General features: G+C 45.0%; 1 protein-coding gene across 1 annotated transcript; it reads right to left on the reverse strand.

Annotated features, from left to right (window-relative positions):
- Nucleotides 1-632: 632 nt before the first annotated feature.
- On the reverse strand, nt 633-1,057 carry LOC129294887 (ATP synthase subunit 9, mitochondrial). Its single transcript, XM_054933369.1, is given in 1 exon segment — nt 633-1,057. A coding segment is annotated over 1 exon segment (264 nt). The 3' UTR covers nt 633-793.
- Between the last annotated feature and the right edge of the window lie 11,158 nt (nt 1,058-12,215).

Raw genomic sequence — 12,215 nt, forward strand, 5'->3', positions numbered from 1 at the left:
CGAAAGACATACCCTGGTGAAGGGGAATCCTAGTAACCCATGGTACATACCTAAGAATCGGCTGACGCAATAGTGGTCGCATTTCACCAGCGACGGATTCTATTGAATCAATAGACTTAGGAGGAGAAGTGATCGAAACAAACAGTGACTTTCGCACTCTCGCGGCCAAAGGTATTAACTTTGAAACCGACGAGAATAGCGACATGTACAACTGTATGATCAATACCTCCCCGCGTTCAATCTTCCCCCGGAGGGATGATTCTAGGCAGTCCCTTACGTGTTAAGGATACTGACGGCGTAATACCAGTTGGGATTTTCTCCCCAGCAGTATTTGAAGTGTGACTTTCCATTTCTTTAAATAAAGTGCAAGGTGAAGCCAACCAGATCGTTTCTGTATACGCCGTGCAGCAACCCAGAACAGGTGGGTGGCAATACACCACTCCTTGGTAATTTGCTTTTTATTATTATTAAGATTTGCTTTTTCATTCTTTTCAGCAACTCGCCAGACTCGAACTGGCACTGCTCTGATCAGGACGAGACTGTTCAATAAGCATTTTGTTCCTACAATAGAGTTGCTTTTGTTGTCGCAGTTCGAAAGGAATCCTTCCTACATCTGCGGGAAAGCCGCTTCATGGAATCCTCCGTCCGGACTCCCCCCAGATCCTCTTTCTGGTCTAGGGACAACTTTCAGCTTGATAGATGGATCCTGTCTCCTCACTGAAAGCTAAGCGGTTCACCAGTTAACCCCCCTCCCATAAAAGATCGGAAACTTTTTTCCTTTATTTGATTTTTATCAGAATACGAATGAGATCAAAAAGGCCATCATTAAGGCAAACAAGGCTATGGCTTCGGTTAGAGCAAAGCCCAAAATGGCATAACCAAATAATTGTTTTGCCAATGATGGATTTCGCGCCACGGAATGGATCAATGAGCTGAAGACGTTTCCAATACCGACTGCAGCTCCCGCTGAAGCAATTGTAGCAGCTCCGGCACCCATTGATTTTGCACCTTCTAACATCTCGAATTCCAAATTCTCGTCACGTCACGCTTTTTTCATTTTCTTTCATTCACGATTTGATGTTCTTTCTTGCTGATTCTTCCCCTCCTTCCTTTTTCTCTTGGGCATCTCAATGTTCATGCCTTTTCGATCTTGTACTTTAACCAGCGTACACTGAACACCAACCCAATCTCGAAGAGAATCAGTACACGCAACTACATCTCCGCTGATCTATATGCCCTGACGTGAACGGACGCTTTGTCATTAGAGTGGTATAACCTTAAATAAAAAAAAGAACGAGAAAGCTTTTTTATTTGTTTACTCAACTCGTAAAGGCAAACAAAAAGGTAGTTTACTTGCTTACTTGTTAAAGTAAGGGAGGAGCCTCGAATCAAAACGATTTCTCCTTTCTTTTCTACGCTACGAGATTTCTTCTCTTATGAAATTTCTAGTTTGATCGAGAGCGGTACACTTCTTCCCAATATGAGATAGGTTGCAGCTATAGTCAGAACTCAAACTGAGCCAATTGGGTAATTATGACCTGAGGTAGCGAACGAGACAGCAAATGGATGGAAATTCTCCACTTAATGGCTGCCGCTTCTAGCTCTGGCGCTCTTAATCTCGAAGGTCTTGGTAGGATTCTTACTTGCTGGCCCTGCCCTTTTCTTTCTTGCTTAATGGCATCCCTTGCTTAGTTTGGCAAGCTCCTTCCTTTGTTGAGCTCTGTCATACCGCTCTTCTATCTCTTTCATTGGCGCAATCTTCTTTGAATTCAATAAAGAATTGCGATTGACTTTTATGAAAGATATCTCCTCCCTTTAATCTAATCAGTATATTACTGATGAGTAAGGAACTCTCCGAAAGGAAGGTAAACAGGAGTTAACGGCAGGCGCAATAGAAAGGCAGTTGGAGACAGGCGATAGGCTTAGATCAGATGCAAAAGCAAGCTCAGTCTCAATATGCGCATTAGAGAAGGGGGGTTGGCGCTTCGGTCAAGAGGCTAGCTAGCGTCCCACCTTCCTGTCTTGACTGGTAGGCACAATCCCTTGAGTCTAGTTCTTGAGCGAAGGAATCGCTTTCAATGACAATTTCTCTTTAGAAAGAAGCCATCAGCCCTCTTCAAGCTGTATATAGATAGGAGATCCACTTCAAGTTCAAGGCTGGCAGCAAGCGTAAGTGCAATCGCAATCCCTATGAATATCATTAATCAATATCTCTCCGGCCCTCTAGCACTCTGTTATGGCGCAATCACTGACTCTAGTTCTGGAGTTCTAGGTCCTCTAGCTATTAGTGCTGGTAGCTCTCCTTCTGGTAATGCATTATAGGCTGTCTTCCTTCCACCTCTCTCTATCGCCCTTCCTTCTTTTAGCAGCTCATCTCGAATCTTGAATGTTTAGCGAATCGATCGTAATTGGTCTGACCGCTCAAGGCTTATCTCTCTATTCCCCTTTCTGGTCTCCGGTCATTGGTAGAAAGCCTGTAAATGGAATTTCTCTCCTCTCCCACCTCTCCAGCTTGGGAATACTTCTTTCTATTGGCTATATATCTGTAGTCACAATGCCAGTTCAAGCTATCTTCTGGATAGAGCAAGAAAAAGTATGCGCAAGTGCAGTAGTTCAAGGCAGGCAGGTAAGGGCAGGTAGTAAAGGCAAGCGCATAGGCAGGGGATAGGCATTCAAATCACTATCTTCAAATAGCTTATATTATATAAGAGAAAGAGTGGCTCGTGCATCTTTTCTTCTTTTAGACAAACAAGTCTAGTAGGCAAAAGAATTGTTATAGCAAGCATGGGCTAGCAAAGATGAGCGGGAATGAGCAATGACTTGAGTTTAGTTCTGGAGTTCGAGCGGGGGTAGCATTCCGGTCTTAAGCAAAGCCGTCCTGCCCGGCCATATGTCCTGTTTAGTCAGTTGCATATCGGTAAGCATGATTGTAGCAATACAAATAGGCGCGGTAGACGAAGGAGCTGTTTTCAACAAATCAATATATGGGTGCCTGGTGAATCCACACGATTCAGCCTCAGAATGCCCTTCGTGCCTAAAAGGTTAGTTCAAGGGCTTTGATAGGGAAATGCACGCACTTGTTGTCGTTTCAGATGCGATCAAAAAGCCTTTTTTTTTCAAGCGTAGAGACTACATATGAGGAAGATGCGAATAGAGATGCGGAAGTTCCTGTTGGAGTTGGAGGTGCAGGAGCAGTGAACATGACTCTTGCAGAAGGAAGAAATGCGGTAAATAAAGAGGAGTTCCAGGCGTAGGAGTTCATTCCACTATAATAAATAGGAGGAGCAGGTGCAAGCACGATCTATTCATGCCCCTGCTTAAACCACTCTACCCATAGAAAGATCTTCCTCTGCCACGCCCACTGCTTCAGTGAATTCCACCACTAGAGGTTCCAGCGAACTACAACTTCCGATGGTGACTTTCTTGATCCTTCTTCAAGGGCCTGCAAGCAAGCTACGGGCTGATAAGCCGCCGCGCGAGTAGCAGGAGATGTCTCAGCTCTTCGTTCGCAGGCACCCTAGACTACTTCCCACCAGAAGGAATGGAGTTGCTGACACTGAAGTTCGGAGCTATACCACAGAAAAAGAAGGATGTTCTGTGCCCCGATGTCTAGTAGAGTAGAACCGAAGCGTGAACACTAGATCGAAGGCTGCTGCAGAGAGAGAAGCTCTCGACTTACCCATATTTGGATGTGTGGTTATCATAGGTCAGCGCAAGAGCGAATCTTTCTCTTTCCTATAAAAAATCTTTCCTTTGCTTGCGTGGCCTGGCTCAAGCCCGTTAATACCTTCAAGGTGAAAGCATCCCCCAATCGGTAGCTAAGCTAGTTGACGGACCCTGTCCTGTCCAGGGAAAGCTTCACGCCCTGGAATGGAATAACTTCAGAAAGCCGAGTGCCGAACCGGAGATAAAGACGTAAACTTCTTAGAGCTACTTGAAGCTATACTCAAAGAAGGCCTACGCTTGACTTGTTCCTCCATTTGATAGTTCCGTTCCAGCTAGCGAGAGCACTACTTTACATGATAAGCGGCGAGTTTTTAGGTTCAGTAACGAACGATTGGGGATTTCGAAGATCCGATCTTTTCACATGCAATCCTCGATGAGATGATTCAATTAGGCCCGTTTTTGATCCTGAATGAATGGACGAAGGGTCTCACATTAGGGACCCCTCTCAACTAGGTATTCGGCCTAAGGAGAAATTGCATTTAAGCGAGCTTAAGCCTATAGTTACGTCTACTTTTAGGCAACCTCCTGCCTGATCGAAGAAAGGCCCCATTGCCTGATCATAGACTGGATTGGATGAGCTGAAAAATGGAAATGTCCAATCCTTCTCCGACCAATCCTACCTGACTTGTCTTATCTATGCTAATCGTGTGGGACTGGCCCTACTCACTTACCGGAAAGAGCAGAAGGCATTGACCCGCTATCCCCTTACCGGGCCTCAAACTCTTCGCGCAATTCAATTCCTTCTTCCTCAGCCACGGACGGATAAAGATAAGTTCTTCGTTTGCCTTCTCATAAGAAATGGGAGGCCGCCGATCCGAAAAGACAGGATACGCGAGAGAAGGGGCCCATTAGCCACCAATAGTAGAGAGTGGGGGCGGTAGTGCGGTAGGCATGCTAGCGTAGGCTTCACCCCCTGACTCTTTCTGCTCCCGGGCTGTATCTTGCCAGTCGATGGTTGTTTTCGGCGATGTTATGACTATAGCTTCCGTTCCGTCTGGGTGGTGCCTTTTCTCACGAAAAAAGGAGAATGGAATTTCTTACCACCCTTCGATCAGCTAATAAGGGGCACGGATCGTTAGCTCCTGCACACACACGTGGTACTGACTTGGCCTAACCCGCCTAACCGAGACTATTCCTCGAAGAGTGGTGATCCGCTTAAACAAACAAGTTGGTTCAGTACGCTCCCCGCCTAGCCCATCATCCCTAACGAACGGCAAGAGCAGATCCTTTTCTCGAGCAAAGCCAGACGGAACAGAGGCTAAGCAAGCTGAGGCATGAAGTTCACCGCTGACAGTTCAAGTAGTAGTCTTCCACTGTTCGATAGTGAAGCGATTTCGTACTAAACGCAAACACCGTGTTTTTTCGGCATCGAGCAGTTTCCGCTCTGAAAGAGGTGCCAAAATAGAGAAATTTAAGTGCTTTTACATCTATATGCGGCTGGACTTGATCAAAAAGATAGCGCGGCAGAATTGGTCTTGCTAGCTTTTTCCTATAGGCGAGATGCACCGTTTTGAGGACTTCTACCCAAAAAGAGGAGATCTAGTAGGTGGGCGAGTGTACTAGCAGTGGTTACGGCTGTTCCCTTAGCCTATGGTGATTCTATTCAATTGACATTACCTGCCCTGAAAAAGCTAACTTTTAGAGTTCCATCAAGGCCAGCCCGGCACTCACATAAGAAATACCACCCTTAGCAGATCTATTGTCTCCTCCGGACAACAAAAGAAAAGGCAATGCTAATTGAGGCTGGAAACGAACAGGCCTGAAACTATTAAATAGCCTTGCCCTCTTTCCGTCCATTCCCTACTCTCTCTAATCTGATCCGTATCTTCCATATGTAGACGAGAAATAGAAAGGAGAATCGTCACTCGGTACACCCCGGCCTACGTTCATAGCCTTTGTAAAGTCTGCCTTGCTTGTAGTAGAAAAGGTTGCTTACGGCGCTGGCTAGAGGAGCCCTTTATTGATGGGCTGACTTTCAATCTAGAGATCATGAATGAGAGGCGTTAGCAGTTTCAATAGGGGATAGCAGTGAGCGACCAAAAAAGGAACGAGAGGCGGAGTATTCTCTATGAAGATCCGTCTTCCCTGGCCTGATCTCACCATCGATGGGTGGCTTAGTCCGTTCGCTCCACATCGGGAACTTTAGTAGACCGAAAAACGGAGGAGCAGTTTGGTGGTTAGCTTCCCGGTGACCAGCTCATTCATTTGATTCCCTTCATTGCTATATCGACTCTTTCTTAAGCCTAACGACTACTTTATATGACGATTTTGAATGTTTGCGATTTATATTAGTCACCCCTTTCCTGTTATACCGAAATTACTTGGTCCGATCCAGCTCCAGCTTCCTGCTACTATAAAGACAACTAAAGATAATGCCAATTATCTTACTTACTCTTTTTTTGATAGCAAGGGCGAGGAAATCTGGTAGAAGCGAAGCGCTTACGTTTACATAATAGGAGCTCCGCTCTTTCATTTGATGTCAGGATTGACTATGAATTCTCCTAGTGAGCAGTTGTGGTTATTATTTTCTAGTACGGTTTGAAGAAGGACAAAAGTTCTGGCTGTGGCTTTCGTTGAGCCGATTATGCGAGACCAAGAGCTCTTCAAGAATGACCAGCAATGGCAAAAGCAGAGCCCAACACTTGATCGATCGTACATGTGTTCGGCTATGCGTAGAGTAGTTCGGTTCGTGTTCAATACATAGAGCGCGCAGGCGTACTTTCGTTACGGACTTTTCCTATTCTATTCTCATTACGAGATGAGCGGGTTGGAGAATAAGATCAAGTCGAAATATATCAATTCTTTATCTTCTTCATTCAAAGGAGAGTATAGATGGGACGGTCAAGAGATTCTGGCTATCAAGTTCCAGTGTGATCTACGCCTGTTAGACTGCCGGGCTGTAATGGATTGGACTATGAATACTTCTTTCTAGGGAAAGAAGGATATCGTATCGGGCGCTCTCTTCAGGTGTTTGCAATTCCTGTGGGAACCGCACCACTTGAAGCCTTTGTATCCACATAATGAGAAGCCCTCTTTTAGTAAAGCTTCTCTTCATCGGCGACTTTCGCGAATGCCTTCTATCGACAAAGAATCCCCTGAGTTAGCAGCCTGCCCTACTTATCTAGCCGGTGTTTGCTAGGTTTATTGAGCTACCTCACTACTGCTTTCACTGGAAGCGGCTTAGCTTGTGTTATGCGTAAGACATCTAGATTGGCTTGGCAGGGTAAGAGCTGCCCTTGACTCTCTTCCTTCCTACCTGCTAGAGACGGCTCAAAGAACAAAACAAGACGGAGGAACGGAATGAGAAAAGAAAGCACCAAACTTCCTTCACTGAAAATAAGCTACTACTACAGGCACTGTCAGCTACTAGACTACTCTACGACTTGCAGATATCAATTCGATTCTATCTTCTATCTCTGGAACTTAAAGCTACTGTGGGAACAGCCTACCTAGTGTAGTACTACTTTCCGCCGATCCGCCTTACTAAAAGTGTCCTTAATCGAATGCCTAACTAATAGATAGAACGATTTCTCCCATGCCAGTTGACTGGTCGAGACGAAGCTGCTGCGTGCCGCTTTGCTGCCTTCGAAAGAGTGGTTTCAGCTCGCGCTCTCCCCTGCCCGAGTCAAAGAGGCCAGCCCTCAATTCCAATCAGAGAGGCGGTTAAAGGCCAGGTCCGGACCACTGAAGGAACGTAACTGCGCAAACTACGTAAACCAGAGGAAAGACAACTAGCCAGGCGGAACAAGCAAACGAATCAGCTTCCGCTGTCACTGGGTTGGAACCATTCTTTGAGTCTAGCGGAAAGGAAAGAAAGTCCTGTCCAGTCTTGAACTAATCAACTAGTCTATTCAACTCAGCAAGCAAAAAACAAAGAAAGCAAGTCAACCCTATATTCCATTCCAAAAGAATCTTTCCCTCCAACCGAAGTCAGAAGACCTCGAGGCGGGGAAGCGGCTAGAACTTCTCTTCCAACGTAGCTGGTAAGGCTATTGAGAAGTGTAATACCTTATTGAAGCGGATAAAGCTCAATGAAGAATGAAGACTCTAGACGAATGCTAGCTCAGGAGTAGGAAAAGGTATTACAGAAGCGTGCTTTAGGAAGTTTCGAAAGACGACCTCAACACAAGGAGAATGGATGAGGATTCGAACAAGGTGGGATCCAAACAAAGGGAATAGATACATGGTGACGTATACAAGATTTTGTTGTCGATCTGCCTTCCTGATCGGCCAATCGCAATGATTGACATGACTGGGAGAGTCAAGGTTTCCCCCTCCACACTAAAGAAAGGCTTTCGGTCGATTCAATGCTTTGAATCCATGCATGGAAGGTCACTGTATGCCAGAGGAAAGAGATCTCGTTTTCCCCCTGTCCCGTGGGCAATCCATCAACACTCATTCCCCTCTGGAACAAAGACAGATTCCAAATCTCTAGCTTACTACACCCTTCTCTCTAGAGCCTTTTTCCTTAACTCTTCCGCCCCGTTCCACTCCTGAGTCTTTCTTCTCCAGTAGCAGCTGTCTTTGGGTAGTAGAGTCCTCGTCTGCTTATTCGCTAGTCTCTCTTACTTTGCGTTGGAGGGGTGGTTTAGTTCATTCAAAAAGAAAGATACCTGCCTTCTATTCAACATACATAGAAAGTATGCTGGTTAGCTTATCTATGTTCGCTTACACCTTGGCCTTCTAGGAAGAATTTCCAGAACTGTGGATTTCCTACTTTGAAATGTTGTTACTTTACGGGCTTTCTTCCTTCAATCAACACTTTCTTCAAACTAAATTGAAACCTTGCGGAAGTGAGCTCTTTACAAGGCATTCTCGTTCTCAAATCATGTTGTTATGTTAAAACGCCTATCATTCTCTCAGATCTGTGCTTGAAGAATTGTGCCTAGCGCCATGCGAGACAAAAAGCTATTTTCATAGAATACTAGAATTGGGGTCATTCCCATACCTAACAGCAAGTCTCTCACGCAAGACAAGAAAGCAGAATTTATCTAAAATAATCCCATTTGACTCAGCAGCAATCTTGTTTTCCTCGTGGATCGAATAGTCAAAGCGAGTGTCTCCATGCCGTTTTCGTGTTCTTTCTTTCATGTGCAAGGAAGTGGTAACATAGAATAAGGTTGTGTTTTTCGTATTTGAGATTCGTGTTCTTGGAATTTCTCCAGAAAGCATGTTATTGCTTATCAAAAGATCTACCACGACCACACAGTTCCCCAAAAACCCAATTCTAAGGCTGGCCTTTGGGCTACCAATTGCCGTTTCAGTTTCCTCTGGTCTCGTACCGGGTGAGATAGCTTGAACAGGGGTTTTCTTTGTCGGGTATTCCGCTGCCTACGCCATGCTTTAGTCCTCTTAGCCCTCTACAGAGTCATCCTCCTAGGCTAGGCTTCGATCATCCGCAACAAAAGAAGAGACGAAATCCATGCCTGAAACTACATGGAAGAAAGACTGCTCTAGGCTGAGATTTGACTCGCCTCCCTTATAGAAGAGTAAGCTTCTGCCCATCTTCCTTCTTTTAAGAAAAAAATAGAGTAAGGTCTTTACCGATCTATTCTATGAAAATTCTTCCGCCTTCCCGAAGAAAAGGTGGTTGTGAAGTGAACTTCCTTTCGGTGGAAGCAGGAAGTGCGATAAAGACTCTATTTCTTCCGCTGAGGTGAGGAGCTCCTCTATTCCTATTCTATTTCGGGGATATTATAAGTATTCCTATTCTTATGATTAGATCGCCCACGGGCAAGAAAAAAAGGAAGAACAACCGCTACAGCTTCGCTTCCTTACTTCTTGGGTGACTTTCTAGTTGGAATAAGGGACATAAGGGGCAAGGCCCTTTTAAGGCGTTATGGGTCGGCCACATAGGAATAAGAATAGCTTTTCTCTTTCCCTTCAGCAGAATGGGATGATTCTTACCTTCTGGGTAAGGATCTTGACTAAGGAAACTTCCTCCAAAGCTCTCTTTTCCCGGTTCAGGCTAACTTCTTTCAAGGTAGCTTCCCCTAGGAAATGAATTTACCAATCTAGCTTCTGATTTATCAACTTTAACATCAAGTGAAATGGCCTTCTGGTACAAATAAATTGAGGTTACCAGGGGGGTTGGGTGTAATGAAAGAAGTAGCTTGGGCAAATTCTAGAATTCATTCCTAGCCTCGGGCTAACCTAACTCATTGTAGCGTAGGGGTAGTGGATACTAGTAGTAATGAATAAAGGTACGGGAGGCGGATAAGAGTAATGACGCAAGTTAAAGGAAGAGCCTATGCATACTTATTCTTATTCCTAAGGCAAGAAACTGCTACTGGCATCGATCGACCGGCTTCCTTGCTTATCTCACTCTCATACAACTGATCAATGCAATTCGAAAAGAATACTTTGCACATATTGCCAGATTACACTAATGAAGTACACACGCACGCGGCAGACAATTGAATTAGTAAGACTTTGAAGCGACTATATGAAGTGAGGAATTTCTGATTGCCCAGTGAGAGTCATATTCAAAAGCATAAAGCTACTGACTTTCACTGCACTAGTTTAGTCTAGTGGCTGAACCCTCCTTTCCCTCTCTGGCTTATCAGTCTAGCAAGCATCCCGCTTTGAATGAAAAAACCTATTCTTCCAAAGCTACAAATAGAAAAAAAAATGCTAACACGGAGCGGGACAGATTGGTAAGGCGGGAAAGAAAATGGGATCAGATAAGTCAAAAGCACCGCTGCTTGCGGAAAAAGGTTCAAGCAATGAAATGGAGGAGGATTTGATCATGAATGGGACTGCAGATGGGCCCAGAGTGGAGCAGATACAGAAGATGTTCAAGGATTCCCCGGAACCAAAAAGAAGGCCCAGTCCAAGGTTGCATAAGGTTGTGCATGGGAACATTACTAATTGAAAGGCAAGACTTAAAGAACAGGCCTCGTCCGCTGGCCCAACTACGAAGATGGAGAAAAGAGAGTTAGTGAAGACGGATGGACCCAAATATCAACCGAAGGAAAGTAGGCATAACGGATCGGGATCATCCGAGAAGCCCAATTTCAATAAGCCCCCTGACCCATCTAAACCAACGGGTAATCAGAACCCGGGTAGCGAGGCGATGACTATGAACAATCGAAAGGAGAAGGAAGTTGCTTCGATGAAGGCTCTTGCGTCGGGGAAGAGTCCGATCGGACAAAACCAATCCTAAATTTTGGACCTATAATTGAAATTACTTGCTGTTGCTGGAATTGAAGAGGTGCAGGAGGAAGGAGCTTTCATAGGAGGGTGAAAGATTGAACTCACCAGAACAAGGTCAACTTGCTGATTCTTCTTGAGACGCGGGTTAGTGGAAAGAAAGCTGACTTTGTGATTCGGCTTTGAACACTGGATTAGAGTAGAAGCTAGTGGGTATGCGGGAGGCATTTGGATATTGTTCCACGACGAAAGACACCAAGTCGACTATCAATACTCAAATGAACAGTTCTTACATTGTAAGATCAAAGATAGAAAAGTGGGGGAGAATTTCCTGCTCACAAGCATTTATGGCGACCCGAAGAAGGAATTTAGAAATCATCTTTGGAGCTCTTTGAAGTCGCTGGCTGTGGGGATTGATGAGCCGTGCCTTCTCTTAGGGGACTTTAACGCTTATCTTGAAGAAGAGGATAAGAAAGGCGGAGCTAGAGCAAATAGAAGATCAATGTATGAGTTTCATTCTTGCATTCAGGAACTGGGGCTTATACCACTTCAATACGTGGGTGATAGATTGACATGGTTTAAGGGTGATATTAAAGAACGATTGGATTGGGCATTCTGCAACATTCAATGGATGGATCAACTGAAGGGGACAAAGGTGTCGCATCTCTTGAGATATGGCTCAGATCACCGACCAATTAGAGTCGCTGAAGGGGAAGGAAGAAAAAATATTAGAAATGAGGCAAGATTCAGATACAATCTTGCATGGGAATATGAAGATGCTTTCCATGAAGTTCTTGAGGAATCGTGGAAAGATAAAGAATGGGTGGAAGGAACTCGTTAGTGCTGGATTGCCGGGCTATAGGATTGAGCTATAGGGTGCAGATGAAGCGCCTTTTCTATGGAGTTTGATTGCTGGTATGAAGTGCTCGCTGCTTTTCTCATCTATGGTTTATACTATGACTAAAACTGAATCGGGAACAGAGATCGGGATGGAATCGCCTTTCCTTCTTCGTCTGCCTAAGACGGAGTCCCGCTTTTCTAAGAGAAGAGGAGGTGGACTACTGAAATGGTTCTTCTTTTTCAATGTTATTCATTGGTCGGTCTATCGATCGTAGAGGAATGCCCACGGTCCTGACTTTGTTCCAACTAGGCCTGTGTAGCTTTCTTTCACTGAACACCAAACGGGCATTCTCCGTGCTGGCATGAACAACCTAGAAAGAAGAATTACAGATTTGCTGCACCGAACAAGCACCGGATTGAACTTTAGAAAGCCGGTGCGAACAAGCAACGAGCAAGCAAGCAAGCAAGCAAGAAAACGGGGGTTAGTACGCAACAAG

The sequence above is a fragment of the Prosopis cineraria genome, unplaced genomic scaffold (genome assembly GCF_029017545.1).
Source record: "Prosopis cineraria cultivar Desert tree isolate PC_DT_omini unplaced genomic scaffold, ASM2901754v1 PC17, whole genome shotgun sequence".
Taxonomy (NCBI): domain Eukaryota; kingdom Viridiplantae; phylum Streptophyta; class Magnoliopsida; order Fabales; family Fabaceae; genus Prosopis; species Prosopis cineraria.